This window comes from Sinocyclocheilus grahami, unplaced genomic scaffold (assembly GCF_001515645.1).
Source record: "Sinocyclocheilus grahami isolate Dianchi unplaced genomic scaffold, SAMN03320097.WGS_v1.1 scaffold538.1, whole genome shotgun sequence".
NCBI classification, from domain to species: Eukaryota; Metazoa; Chordata; class Actinopteri; order Cypriniformes; family Cyprinidae; genus Sinocyclocheilus; species Sinocyclocheilus grahami.
Genome location: NW_015505717.1, coordinates 203,896 through 215,111, shown reverse-complemented (window position 1 = coordinate 215,111; position 11,216 = coordinate 203,896). Strand labels below are relative to the sequence as shown.

Sequence of the window (11,216 nt, the reverse complement as noted above, 5' to 3'; positions counted from 1 at the left end):
CAAACGTTTCGGTCACATGTTGACCATTTTCAATGCCAAGCTAACAGTGTTAGAACTAGAAGCCATCTTAATTTGAGGAATCACATGGTAATTAAAGAGATCACATGATCAATCAGAGATTAAAAAAAAAAATCTGTGTGTGTGTCCTGATTGATCATGGGATCTCTTTAATTACCATGTGATTCCTCAAATTAAGATGGCTTCTAGTTCTAACACTGTTAGCTTGGCATTGAAAATGGTCAACATGTGACCGAAACGTTTGCCTTGTTTCATTCAGTAAATTGCTTATATTATCATCTCACACATGGATCGTCATTTTCTGTCTAAATTCTAAATCAAAATACATTTCTGATATGACTTAATATATAATTAGCATCAAACAAACAATATAATTCATATTCTCAAGGATTAAAGATTAAACGGGGAAAAAAAATAAAAATGATTGCACAACCATCAATTAGGTGGCGATATGCACTAAGCATGTAAACGACCATTGAATAAAAGAAGAAGAAAGAAACAGCATGGCGCGCTTTTTCTTAACATCCGTTTCCATAGTGACTCGTCGCTCTGTTGAGAATGTCTTGAGTCTTAACCAGGAACATACTCTGAGTTGAATGAACTTACTCCCGGACGCGTTTTTGGAACCACATACCTCGAGTAAGCAAGGTTTGGGGTTAATCAACCGAAAGTTCAGGGTTTAGCTGACGGTAAGTTAACCGTGCTTTCTGGAATACACCCCAGCCTTCCTGTGTCTTAAAGAGCATGTTTGTGTTTCTGTTCTCAGGTGAAGACGGGCGGCTGGCATACGAGCAATTGGACACAGTACCGAGGGAGATCGTGCGGCTGGGGACCCGCCGCGGTAACACTGTTACCACTTCATTTTAGAAAAACGACTCGTTATTCCCCTGTGACCCTGCACACTTCAGACACATCACCTGCTAACAAGGGAAAAAGTGAAGCTGGGCCTTCTATTTAGGCCCATATCTCGAGACCTTCAGCACAGAGTGTCCTTTTCTGTAGGATGTTTGCATTTATACCACTCGTGTCACAGTGGTCATGAGTCATTGTTGCTGATTGAACAATAAGAGTGTTAATATTGAAAGTTAGTTATTTGCAGATTGCAGTTGCACTGTTGGAGGCATGTAAATAGAACAGAAAATCCTATTTTAATTTTGTCTTGGGGTTTTTTTTCTCCTCTGTATGTGCCGTTCCGTTTCAGGGATTATAAGGGACTGTTTTAATGCTCCCCGCTTGAGTTTTTTTTGACCTGGACAGAGTGAGATTTCTGTAACCTCTGGGAAAGGAAAGATTTTAAGTGTGCTGTTCGAACCCAGCTGTAATACTGAAAACCTGATGTGGACGGTGGACTGCTGATTTATACATAGCTCGCTTGCCTTCACTGGTCAGGAGAAAATATTTCTATGGACGGAGCCTGTAGTGAACAATTGCATTAACACTGTACTAACGCCTGAGCACATGGGATCTTACAACAAGCGCTGTTTGGAGCCCGTCAGAGTATCTGAAAATGCACTTTTACACTCAGAGAAGCGTGATGCATTACTGTGAATTTTTGGTTTCTGCGTAAATGAAGACTGGAAGTATATTTGCTCTGTGATCTGAACTCGCTTCTGTGCCTATTGTTACTGTACTACTGAGTCATGTGACTGTAATATCATTTGTTTTATTTATTTTTTCATTTCTCTTCACTATAAATAGTAAGATGCTGATTTTACCCTCTTTTTTTACATACTGAGAACAGATTGTTTTAATGATGTACTCAATATCTGTTCACGGTATGATTAGGTACAGTCAGGATTTAGTCATATTGAGGGGCTATTCACTATGAAATTATATAGTTGGCATTTTACATATAAAAAGATGTTTTATCAGTATCATCTTTTAACAGTGTATTCATGGAGTTATACAGTATTTGTGCTCAAGGGAACCTTTCCTAATCGTCCTTTCAGTATGCTAATGCACATGACCAGAGAAAACTCTCTTTGGTAACCGAACGCTTGCCTGGCTTTGACACGTCCCTGTGTTGATCTTTAAAGCTCTCAAATGTGAATTCACGCTTATGGCGGTTATTAAAACGCAGTTTTGTAAATCTCCCGACCTATTTTTGCAATATTTTCTATGACATTGAGAATTGTACGAAAGCAGGGGCTTAAATCCATCAAAAGAAGCACATTTCGAGGAATGTACTGAGTACAGAAAGGTTACTGAAGTATATGCCTCACAAGCACAACTGAAATGTTTTGGTAAGATTGCTTCTTAACATGTTATTTGGCATTTACCGCACAAACTCCTAAAGCCATAATGATACGGAAGTCAATATATTTAAGGCCGTTTTGTGGTTTCTATTTATCAGAATTATCTATAACAGAAATTCATAAATAATACTTTCGTTTTTGCTGTTTTCTGTATTCAGTCACAGCTATGAATGGCTGTGTTTTCTTGCTTTGTGAGTTCGTCTAATGACCACCTTTACAGCATTTGACCCTGGGCATTGGTGACCACTCACACAAGAACGTTAGTCTTTGCACAGAGATATCAAGTGAAAAGGTTGAATTAACATGTATTGCCTTTTATTCATCTCAGACAGAAGCTCGGTGAAATTCAACTGTATTTATTGTTCAAACCTCATTCAAATGTAAATGAATGTCCTTCATGACAGGAAAGCTGTGTCCAGGGCTTCAGCTGCAATAGCTTCAGCTACTGTTTGAATGAAAGCAGATCTCACTTGATGTCACAATGCTAATGTTCCCTCACGGTTTCATTTTCTTTTCATCCCCCCCCCCCAGAGTTTACTGTATTTCCTCTGCTGAAAGTGGCAATAAATTTATTTTTACATAATTATCAGATATGGCATTGTGCTGTTTTTAATGGCTGTAGTGCATGGTACATTAAATTTTTTTTTTTTTTTTTTTTTACACCATGTACAATATGAGAGGATCAAGAAACAAAAGAGACTGGTTACTGCACTGACATCGCTCATTACTGTATAACAATACAATTTCAAACAGTCTCATGATCCAGTCCATGGCATAGCATGCTGGGAACTAGAAACTCAGTCCAGTTTTAGGGAATAATGGCAACAAAAATAATTCATGCAGTCCGTCACAATGTCCAGTAATTGTGCTGCTTTAGTTCACGTGCATGAAATCGCCCAAGCTTGACCATGGGGACTGTTTCTGAAGCCAGTGGCAGTGAGGGAGCGGTTCTGTTGGAAAGGTGCTCTGCTTCTGTAAAAGCGTGCTAACGGGATGACGTCACGACAACACGCGGATGACATGAAAACAACGTTCGGTTTTGAAAAAAAGCTTTTTGAAAGTGTTTCAAGACCGGCAGCCGCATGATTCGGTTCCTCTCCTCATTGTACGATAATTACATCAAGCCGTATTTCTCCTCCCGTGGGGAAGCAGCAGACAGAAGCCACAAGAGTAAGGTCCTCAAGGCTGGTCGACTGCTCCAGAGCACGCAGCTGCCCGCGGCAGTGAGAGCGGACGCAGCTCGGGACATCGGGATCTTAAGTTACACAGGTGAGGGAAAAACATGTCTATATTACAGGCGTACCACACCTTTTTATTAGGGAATGAAGTGATATTTTTAAGCCGCCAGCAGGAGCTCTTAATGAGCGAGTCATTGAATCACTGTCAAGCAATGCGTTAGCAGCGAATACTGCGTCTAGTAAGTTAGTGTAGATACCAACGGCTTCGGCTGGTAATTTGGTTTGAAAACGTACTGAAGTACATGCTGAATTTAAGGCGGTTGGAAACGAGGCTGTGAGGGAGACTTACACACTTTACAATGGCACGCAGTGTATGCTCTCAGGTCATGTCATTTTTCACTAAACAGCTGAGTTTTTTTTTTCTTTTTCCGGAAATACCTTAAGTCGAACGTAACGTACAATTCAGTGAACGCACTTCCATTCTTCACAGCCTCATTTTAATTCCCGTCAATGAAAAAATGAAATGGTAGTATGAATTAAATTGTTTTTTTGTACACTATAGACCTTATAGCTCCGCCCTTTTCAGCGCTGCGCTGGTTGTCTTCTGTCTTTCACAACGTGAACCATTCATTTCAAAAACGTCCCGGTCTACTGATTTTGTTGATATCCGCCTCCAACATTACAACGCTCATGATAACTTTCGTCTACAATATCCTCCTGAGAAACATTAAAAAAAAAAATGTTTTGTGAATTTCTTTGTCATTGCGTTAGCTTGACGTAAACAAATGGAGAATTTTTTTTTTTTTAAACTGAATTTTTTTTTAAATTCATATTTTATTTTCTCTTGTCTTTTGTAGAGGACACCAGGACTAAGGTATTAAAAAAAAAAAAATAGACATGTATATGCAAAAACAAGGTTTTATTTTTTTTATTGATCAGTTTTTAGGTTTCAGGCTATTTTCAGCTTAACTTTGTACAAAATTATAGCAAACCTTTATAACGAAGTCATATTCCGATTTGAAATCCCATAACATTTAAGACAAACAATTTGAAAATTAGTCAAGATTTAAATAAATTCTAAAATACATTTTCCTAAGAGTGCTAAATTTGATCATTGTCAGTATCAGTCATTTTTAAAGATCAAGGAGGTGTTTAAAACGCCAAACATTTGATATCTCTAAAAAGCCCTGAATGTGCTCTTTACAGGACAAAAGTGTGGTATATAGGGCCTAAGAGGAATTGACTAAAATATAATATCCTCTGCAGGAGGACAAAGGTTATGCCTGGGTCCCAGGAGGATATGTAAATCCACTTCACCAGCTCATTACTCTTCTTGTTTCTCTGGCACATAGGGTTGTAGTAAGCATATTTGGAAGCAGTGAATGTCTTTATGGCAGTCATTCAAAAACAGATTTAGTAATGAAACGTCACAGTGACGCTCAGCAGCACAATAGTTATACTGTGACCTTGTTTGGAACCATTATCATTGATGGAATAGAGCTAAAGTAGTCGATATGTCAAGTGAAACACAGCAAAGCCTTATACCAGTTACAAACCCTACTAATTATTTAAACTCTTTTAGGAGGTTATGAACATGCAGCTCAAGCAGCGGACAAGTACATGGCAAGCATGGTGGAGCTCCTGAAAACACCTGACCTTAAGGAGCAGCACATCATTCGAGTCCTAGAAGGCCTCAGTGCAATCTGCTACCTCCATGTCGCCAACCAAGACAAGGCACAAGCACTTGGGCTCCCGGACACCCTGCTGGAGTTCGTATCTCCAATCAGTAAACGCTCCTTCACATCACAGCGCTGGAGCTGCCATCTACTCAACATCCTCTGTTGCCACAACATCCCGATCATCTGCCACCTCAAGGACTCCAACGCCCTGCAGTCCAGTCTGGAGAAACTGGCGAGTCTGGACTGGGACGGATGGCCTTTAAACTACGCTCAGGAGCTTCTCAGGGTTTTAGGATTTCAGCAGAGCTTGAAGAAAGATGCTTTGAATGAGGAAGATGAGCTGAAGGGCTGCTCTAACACCAAGAGTGGTCACATGTTAGGTAAACCATTAAAAAGCATGTGTACAAAATATGAGTTTATTTCCATCGTATGCATTCAATTTTACATATGGACACTAGCAGTGAACATGCACATTAACTACAGGTACTGAAAATAAAAGCTAATTTACAGCAAGAGTAAAAGTATTAAAACAAAAGGTGCATATCTGTTCTCAAAGGCAAAGATAAACATTCAAATAAAAACCAAACAACTGGACCGTCATGGTTCTTTTCAGTTAAGCATTTTTCAGGATGCACCATTTCAGCTTTCATTTGCGGTGGAGTCATTCTTTTGTGGCACATCATGGTTAGGGGACTGTTCTGTGCTCAGTTCAACACGGTCCTGGCTCTCATCAGCATGTTGTTCCTCATCTTCCTCAGCATCAAAAGCCATCTCACGCAGCTCCTCTAGACTGTCTGGACTGTTACCGGTTAATCTCTGAGAGAAGTGAAAGACTGTTAGAGAAATAACTAGGGAAATTGAGGCAGGTTATTTTAATCTCTAGTCCAACCCTAATGGTGGTTACACTCACTTAGGGGTGTCCCCGACTAAGGATTTTCATAGTAGAATCCTTATGTTCTAATCTTGCGATATTTTATGCAGTCGAATCATGTTTTGGGGGCAGGGCAAAATACATTACCAAGAGTCAAGTCAGATATTCGACAGTCAAAATTACATTAACATGGATAATCTGTAAAAGACTCAATCGCAGATACAAATGGGGTAAATGTTGTTTTGATTAAAAGGGTCATGAGATGCTTTTTTTAAAGATCATTATTTTGTGTATTTGGTGTAACAGAATGTTGACACGCTTTAAAGTGTAAAAAAAAACAAAACTCAAATACTGTACATTATTGTAGGTCCTCTATGCCCCGCCTCTCTCAAATGCTTCGTTTTCTACAAAGACCCTCCTTCCAACAAGCACAGTCTGCTCTGATTGGCCAGCTGACCCAGTGCATTGTGATTGGCTGATCACCGCAAGCACTTGTCGGAAATGTAACGCCCCTTACCATAATCGCGAGCTTCAGCTTTCAAAATAAATGTAAGGACAGAGCCCGAAAGGGGAACAGTCGCGTGACAGACACAGTGATGAAGCTGATACGTGTGCAGTACACAAGCCACAGTTAAGACGGCTGACTCCACTGTGATTTATATATATATATATATATATATATATATATATATATAAAAATTAATTAAAAAAAAAAGCATTTTATTATAATGGTCTTGTATATGACAAGACCAGTCATAGTTGTTAATATTCGGCATTGTCGTTTGTCCTGCTCACGCTGAAGAGATAAATCACCGTACTACAATGAAGCGCTTTACTGCAGCGTAACTCAACCAATTGCATCTTACACTAGATAAATATACACACACGATATAGAGATAGATTGATATGTAAACTAACAACTGAAATGTTTTGGAATCACTTGTGCCCTACCTGATTGGGGAAAAAAAACAAATAAAAAAAAAATTTCCAGTCTTTCACCCTGTCTGTGTCAATTTGAGTCTTGTTAAAGTATTAAATCCCCGCCACCAAGATGCTCCACTGTCGGTCACAGATTATGGAAAGTGAAACTTAAATCTATAGGGGTGGTTGGATTCATTCAGGCACGTTAATATTTATTTGAAGCGTCTTAAATGGCAGATTCTTATTTACAGCATTATTTTAATAGGCTGTATATTAACTTACTGGGAGAAAACAGGTAGTTCTATGTGAAATCAGACATTTGAGCACCCCTATATAGCCAAAATGGCATGATCATGCACAATTTTTCAAAGAAAAAAAAAAAAAAAACAACTTCCATTTTTAATGCATGGTTTTCATATAAACATACCCCGAGTTTAGGTATGGAATCCTGATTTTTTTTCAGTGGTACTACCGTATATATTAGCAGTCTCTTCTCTTTTGCCATCCTAAAGCATTTGGACTCCGAAACTGTGATGTCACTGACTTCACAAGTGCATTAATACAGAATAGAGCGCTTACTTCAATCATGTCAGCCATGTGTTGTACATGCTGTGCCAGCTCCTGTAACTCCTCATTTTCACTCTTCAGCTGAGCAATCTGTTCATCTTTGGCTTCAATGTCTTTGTGCAACTAGTTTTGAAACAAAGTTGAAGTGAACACAGACTCCCTCTGCTCTTCCTTAATTGTGGGAATAGAGGTGTGGTGCCGAAGTCTTAAGATATTACAAATCTCACTTATTTCTATAATATTTAAAGCAGAAAAAATAAAAAGCCACCTATAAATCATAAACAGAACAACGGATTATTCAGCCCTATAGAGAGAAGTGGAGTAGGATGGCCAATAATTAGCAAATCACCTATTGATTAACTCACCTTTTCATTCTCTTGGAGAACACTGAACAGGGCTTTCCGCCTCTCTTCTGCCACTTCCTTCCAGTAGGAGGACCCAGGAGTTTCTAAAGAGAGTATTGGATGGGTTTTTGTTTTTGTTTTTCTTTCTCCCCTTTCCCTCCTAAGTTACAGGAACTATCCATCACCATTAATGTCCGAACATTAACAACTGAACAGCACAGCAGTATTAACAGGTACAGCTTTGGCATGAAAGCAAATAATCCAATCAATTTCCCTGAACTGGACAGGGGATCATTCACCTTTGATCATGAGCTCATAGGCCTCTTGTGTGACCTCCTCAGGTTGGTTTTCATTTTCTGGAATTAGGGATTTTACAGCCACCTCTGCTTTGACCCTCTTTGAGCCCTTAACCTGCTCAGCATGCCACATCTTCCTTTTAGGAACCGCTTTGCCATTCTAAACAGGGTGAGATCGTCTTTAACACCATCCCTCCAACTGAAGGGTTTAAACTTCAGAACATCCAAAATGGCAACCACCACCACCACGTACCTCAAAGATACGACCAAGGTTCTTATTGACAGCAGACGGCTGAAGGACCTGCAGCATCCTCCTCCCTGATCCTGCTCCAGATGTTGGTGCTAAAAGGAATTTCTGAGAATAAAAAAAAAATTTACTTCAGTGAAAACGAAAGTTAAGCAACTATACAAGCACACCGTAACAGGCTCCATTCACCTGCCTCAACAGTCATTCTTCTCCCCAACACGCGGTTAAGATGTCAGTTCAAGATGGCAACAAGTAAGGTATCCGAGTAACTCTGCATATCGGCAGTTCTAATAAGCGTGGGAAAGGGGCAGGCCACTCATCAGCTGCATGCTGTGAACACCTCCAATTCCCACGAGCAGCTATTGGACCGCTTGCATTATTATCTTACTGAAACATTCTTTAACCTGTAATTACCGTGGGAACACACAGAAGTCTCCTTATGACCAACTGCAAGTTTGGAGTTGGTTAATGTTTTCACTCAAACAATACAGTGGCAGACAGATGCACAGTCACTGGATTTCAACACATTGGCAATGATTAATTTAAATGGGAAATTTGATCCAGTTACAAACATGTTGCAATGTGTTGACATCATGCTTTCCCTTTTTGACAATACTTGACCAGACCATCAAGTAATCCAAGCATATGAATAACTAGGGATCATAATCTTAAAAAAAAAAGTATGCGCTTTAACCACAAATGCATGTTTTGCACTAGCTCCACAACACACGTTCACAAATTCCCACATAACGCAATCATGTTGGAAACATGGGGTAGGAAAAGGTAGGGTAAAAAAATATACACACACATTTTCTCCTCAAACTTCAAAATCTGCCGACATCGTTTTACCTTTTTTTGTAACGGGTGCTTGACTCTTTGCACATTCGCTTCGAAAAGACTGGGTCAGTACTTCCACCTACGTCACACTTGACCTTTCCAACGGGACTACGTAATGTGTGAAGTCGAGCTAGTGCAGGACGAGCATTTGTGGTTAAAGTAAATACATTTGTATTATTTTTAGAAAATAACGGATCGTTTCGCTAGATAAGACCCTTATTTCTTGGCTGGGATCGTGTAGAGCCCTTTGAAGCTGCAATTTAGTCCTTCAAACGATTGGTCACCATTGAAGTCCATTATATGGAGAAAAAAAAAATGTTTTCCTCAAACCTTAACTCCTTTGCGACTGAAGACAGACATGAACATCTTGGGGGTGAGTAAATTATCAGGATTTTTTTTTTATTCTGGAAGTGAACTAATCCTTTAATTACATCTATGGAGCCTAGGGTAAAGCATTCTCACATACCTTTATGTTTTCAGAGGGATTCTCTGCATGCTTGGGTCTCCTGATGGAACTCATGTTTTCACCTAGAAAAGAGGTGAGGAATTCAGTGAATTTCAGTTTAACGGGGAGAGAACTTATTTTCCCTGAAGATCCTAGCCAAAATATTATCCTCTTAAACTTAAAGGGATAGTTCACCCAAAAATGAAAATGTGATGTTTATCTGCTTACCCCCAGGGCATCCACAATGTAGGTGACGGTTTCTTCAGTAGAACACAAATGGAGATTTTTAACTCAAACCGTTCCAGTCTGTCAGTCATATAATGTCAGTGGATGGGAATCACGGCTTTGAGAGAGTCATAAAACATAGGTGGTAGTAATGCACTTATAAGTCTGCGATCCGCCATAAAGCAAGACGACGCCTCAAGAGCAGGCTGAAGGCGGCGCTCAGGACAGTTCAGACATTGCAGTGAAAATCAGGAGGTAAAAAAAAAACAATATAAACAGTTTAGTTTCTTGCACAGACCGATCGTTTTGGGTCTTTACACAATGTAGCGTCACAAGCCACAGGGTTTATTTGTTTTACGACTCTCAAAGCCATGATTCCCATCCACTGACATAATACAACTGACAGACTGCAACGGTTTGAGTTAAAAATCTCGGTTTGTGTTCTACTGAAGAAACAGTCACCTACATCGTGGATGCCCTGGGGGTAAGCAGATAAACATCACATTTTCACTTTTGGGTGAACTATCCCTTTAATAGTCTCCTAGACTAAAACTTCCCAACTTCGCTTGTTTTAGTTTGTACTACACAGGGATTTTCCCCTTACACCTATAGACTTCCAGCCTACAAATAAATGCTTTTAAGATTCTCATGATGCTACATTAGATTCAGCACCGGTTTTACAGCTCTCTACATGGAAACACAAAACTATGCTAATGGCTTTCAGCACAGCACAGAAACTACAAGAAACATGCAGTTTACATTCCCATAAGCTTAAAAATAAAATAAGTGACTGCATCTATAGATTACCAAGACATTTTAGATTAATTTACAGCAGGTTACATAGCAGCTGAAACTTCATACAGGAACGTTAGATGACTAAAGTCTTACAAATTAAGTAAAGTGATAACTAATGGACAACCAAAACGTTTTAAGCAGAACTATTAATTAACAATACATTCGCCCTCTATATAACGTCAAGACATAAACTTCATACTTGATAACTAAAAATCACAAGCCGAGATCAAAAACGGTGTAGGCCTCTGTTAGTGTCCACAAACAGCCACACTCGTACAGACTGTACATTTAAAAACTCATTGCCACCTCTTAAAAATCAATAGAAAACCTCAAATAACTCAACTAAACAAACCACCACAGAAGTAAAAGAGGATACTCACGGAAACTGCACGAGACCCACTGCAGCACAGCCGCTCGAGTATGAAGAGCGCGCCACTGGCTTAAGTACTGCCTTTGTACCGTCACGTGACTCCGGACCTCGCGCGGCTAGAAAGACTGACATAAACAAACAGCCCATCACCATCATTCAAGGGACATT

General features: G+C 39.6%; 3 protein-coding genes across 9 annotated transcripts in view; 2 read left to right on the top strand and 1 right to left on the bottom strand.

The window, feature by feature from the left end:
* Window positions 1-2,831, top strand: part of LOC107555568 (protein FAM65B-like) — an 81,502-nt gene extending 78,671 nt beyond the window's left edge. For all 6 annotated transcript variants that reach the window (XM_016238401.1, XM_016238400.1, XM_016238405.1 and 3 more), the window contains one exon: window positions 785-2,831. In XM_016238401.1, the coding sequence (XP_016093887.1) occupies window positions 785-885 (101 nt within the window). In that variant the 3' untranslated portion in view covers window positions 886-2,831. The remainder of the gene's footprint in view (window positions 1-784) is intronic.
* Window positions 2,832-3,197: 366 nt separating this feature from the next.
* On the top strand, window positions 3,198-5,636 carry LOC107555565 (uncharacterized protein C6orf229-like). The gene is made up of 2 exons (XM_016238394.1): window positions 3,198-3,542; window positions 5,034-5,636. Exons 1-2 carry the CDS (start codon window positions 3,356-3,358, stop codon window positions 5,618-5,620), a joined length of 774 nt encoding a protein of 257 aa, XP_016093880.1. The 5' UTR covers window positions 3,198-3,355; the 3' UTR covers window positions 5,621-5,636.
* On the bottom strand, window positions 5,533-11,131 carry LOC107555567 (geminin-like). Of its 2 annotated transcripts, XM_016238398.1 has the most exons (7): window positions 11,059-11,127; window positions 9,680-9,741; window positions 8,383-8,484; window positions 8,133-8,289; window positions 7,855-7,937; window positions 7,502-7,612; window positions 5,533-5,946 (listed from the first exon to the last, which is right to left on the bottom strand). In XM_016238398.1, exons 2-7 carry the CDS (start codon window positions 9,731-9,733, stop codon window positions 5,770-5,772), a joined length of 684 nt encoding a protein of 227 aa, XP_016093884.1. In that variant the 5' UTR covers window positions 9,734-9,741; window positions 11,059-11,127; the 3' UTR covers window positions 5,533-5,769. The 2 variants fall into 2 exon arrangements, with proteins under 2 accessions (XP_016093884.1, XP_016093885.1); XM_016238399.1 differs by lacking the exon at window positions 7,502-7,612 and having other exon boundaries at window positions 11,059-11,131.
* Window positions 11,132-11,216: the final 85 nt, after the last annotated feature.

What these genes read in the sequence shown, in the direction of transcription:
- LOC107555565 (XM_016238394.1), top strand. Translation starts at nt 3,356, where the DNA reads ATGATTCGGTTCCTCTCCTCATTGTACGATAATTACATCAAGCCGTAT. An exon ending in CGGGATCTTAAGTTACACAG is followed by an intron (nt 3,543 to 5,033) that starts GTGAGGGAAAAA and finishes AAACTCTTTTAG; the next exon opens with GAGGTTATGAACATGCAGCT.
- LOC107555567 (XM_016238398.1), bottom strand. Translation starts at nt 9,733, where the DNA reads ATGAGTTCCATCAGGAGACCCAAGCATGCAGAGAATCCCTCTGAAAAC. An exon ending in CTATGAGCTCATGATCAAAG is followed by an intron (nt 7,938 to 8,132) that starts GTGAATGATCCC and finishes TACTCTCTTTAG; the next exon opens with AAACTCCTGGGTCCTCCTAC. An exon ending in TTCTCCAAGAGAATGAAAAG is followed by an intron (nt 7,613 to 7,854) that starts GTGAGTTAATCA and finishes TTTCAAAACTAG; the next exon opens with TTGCACAAAGACATTGAAGC.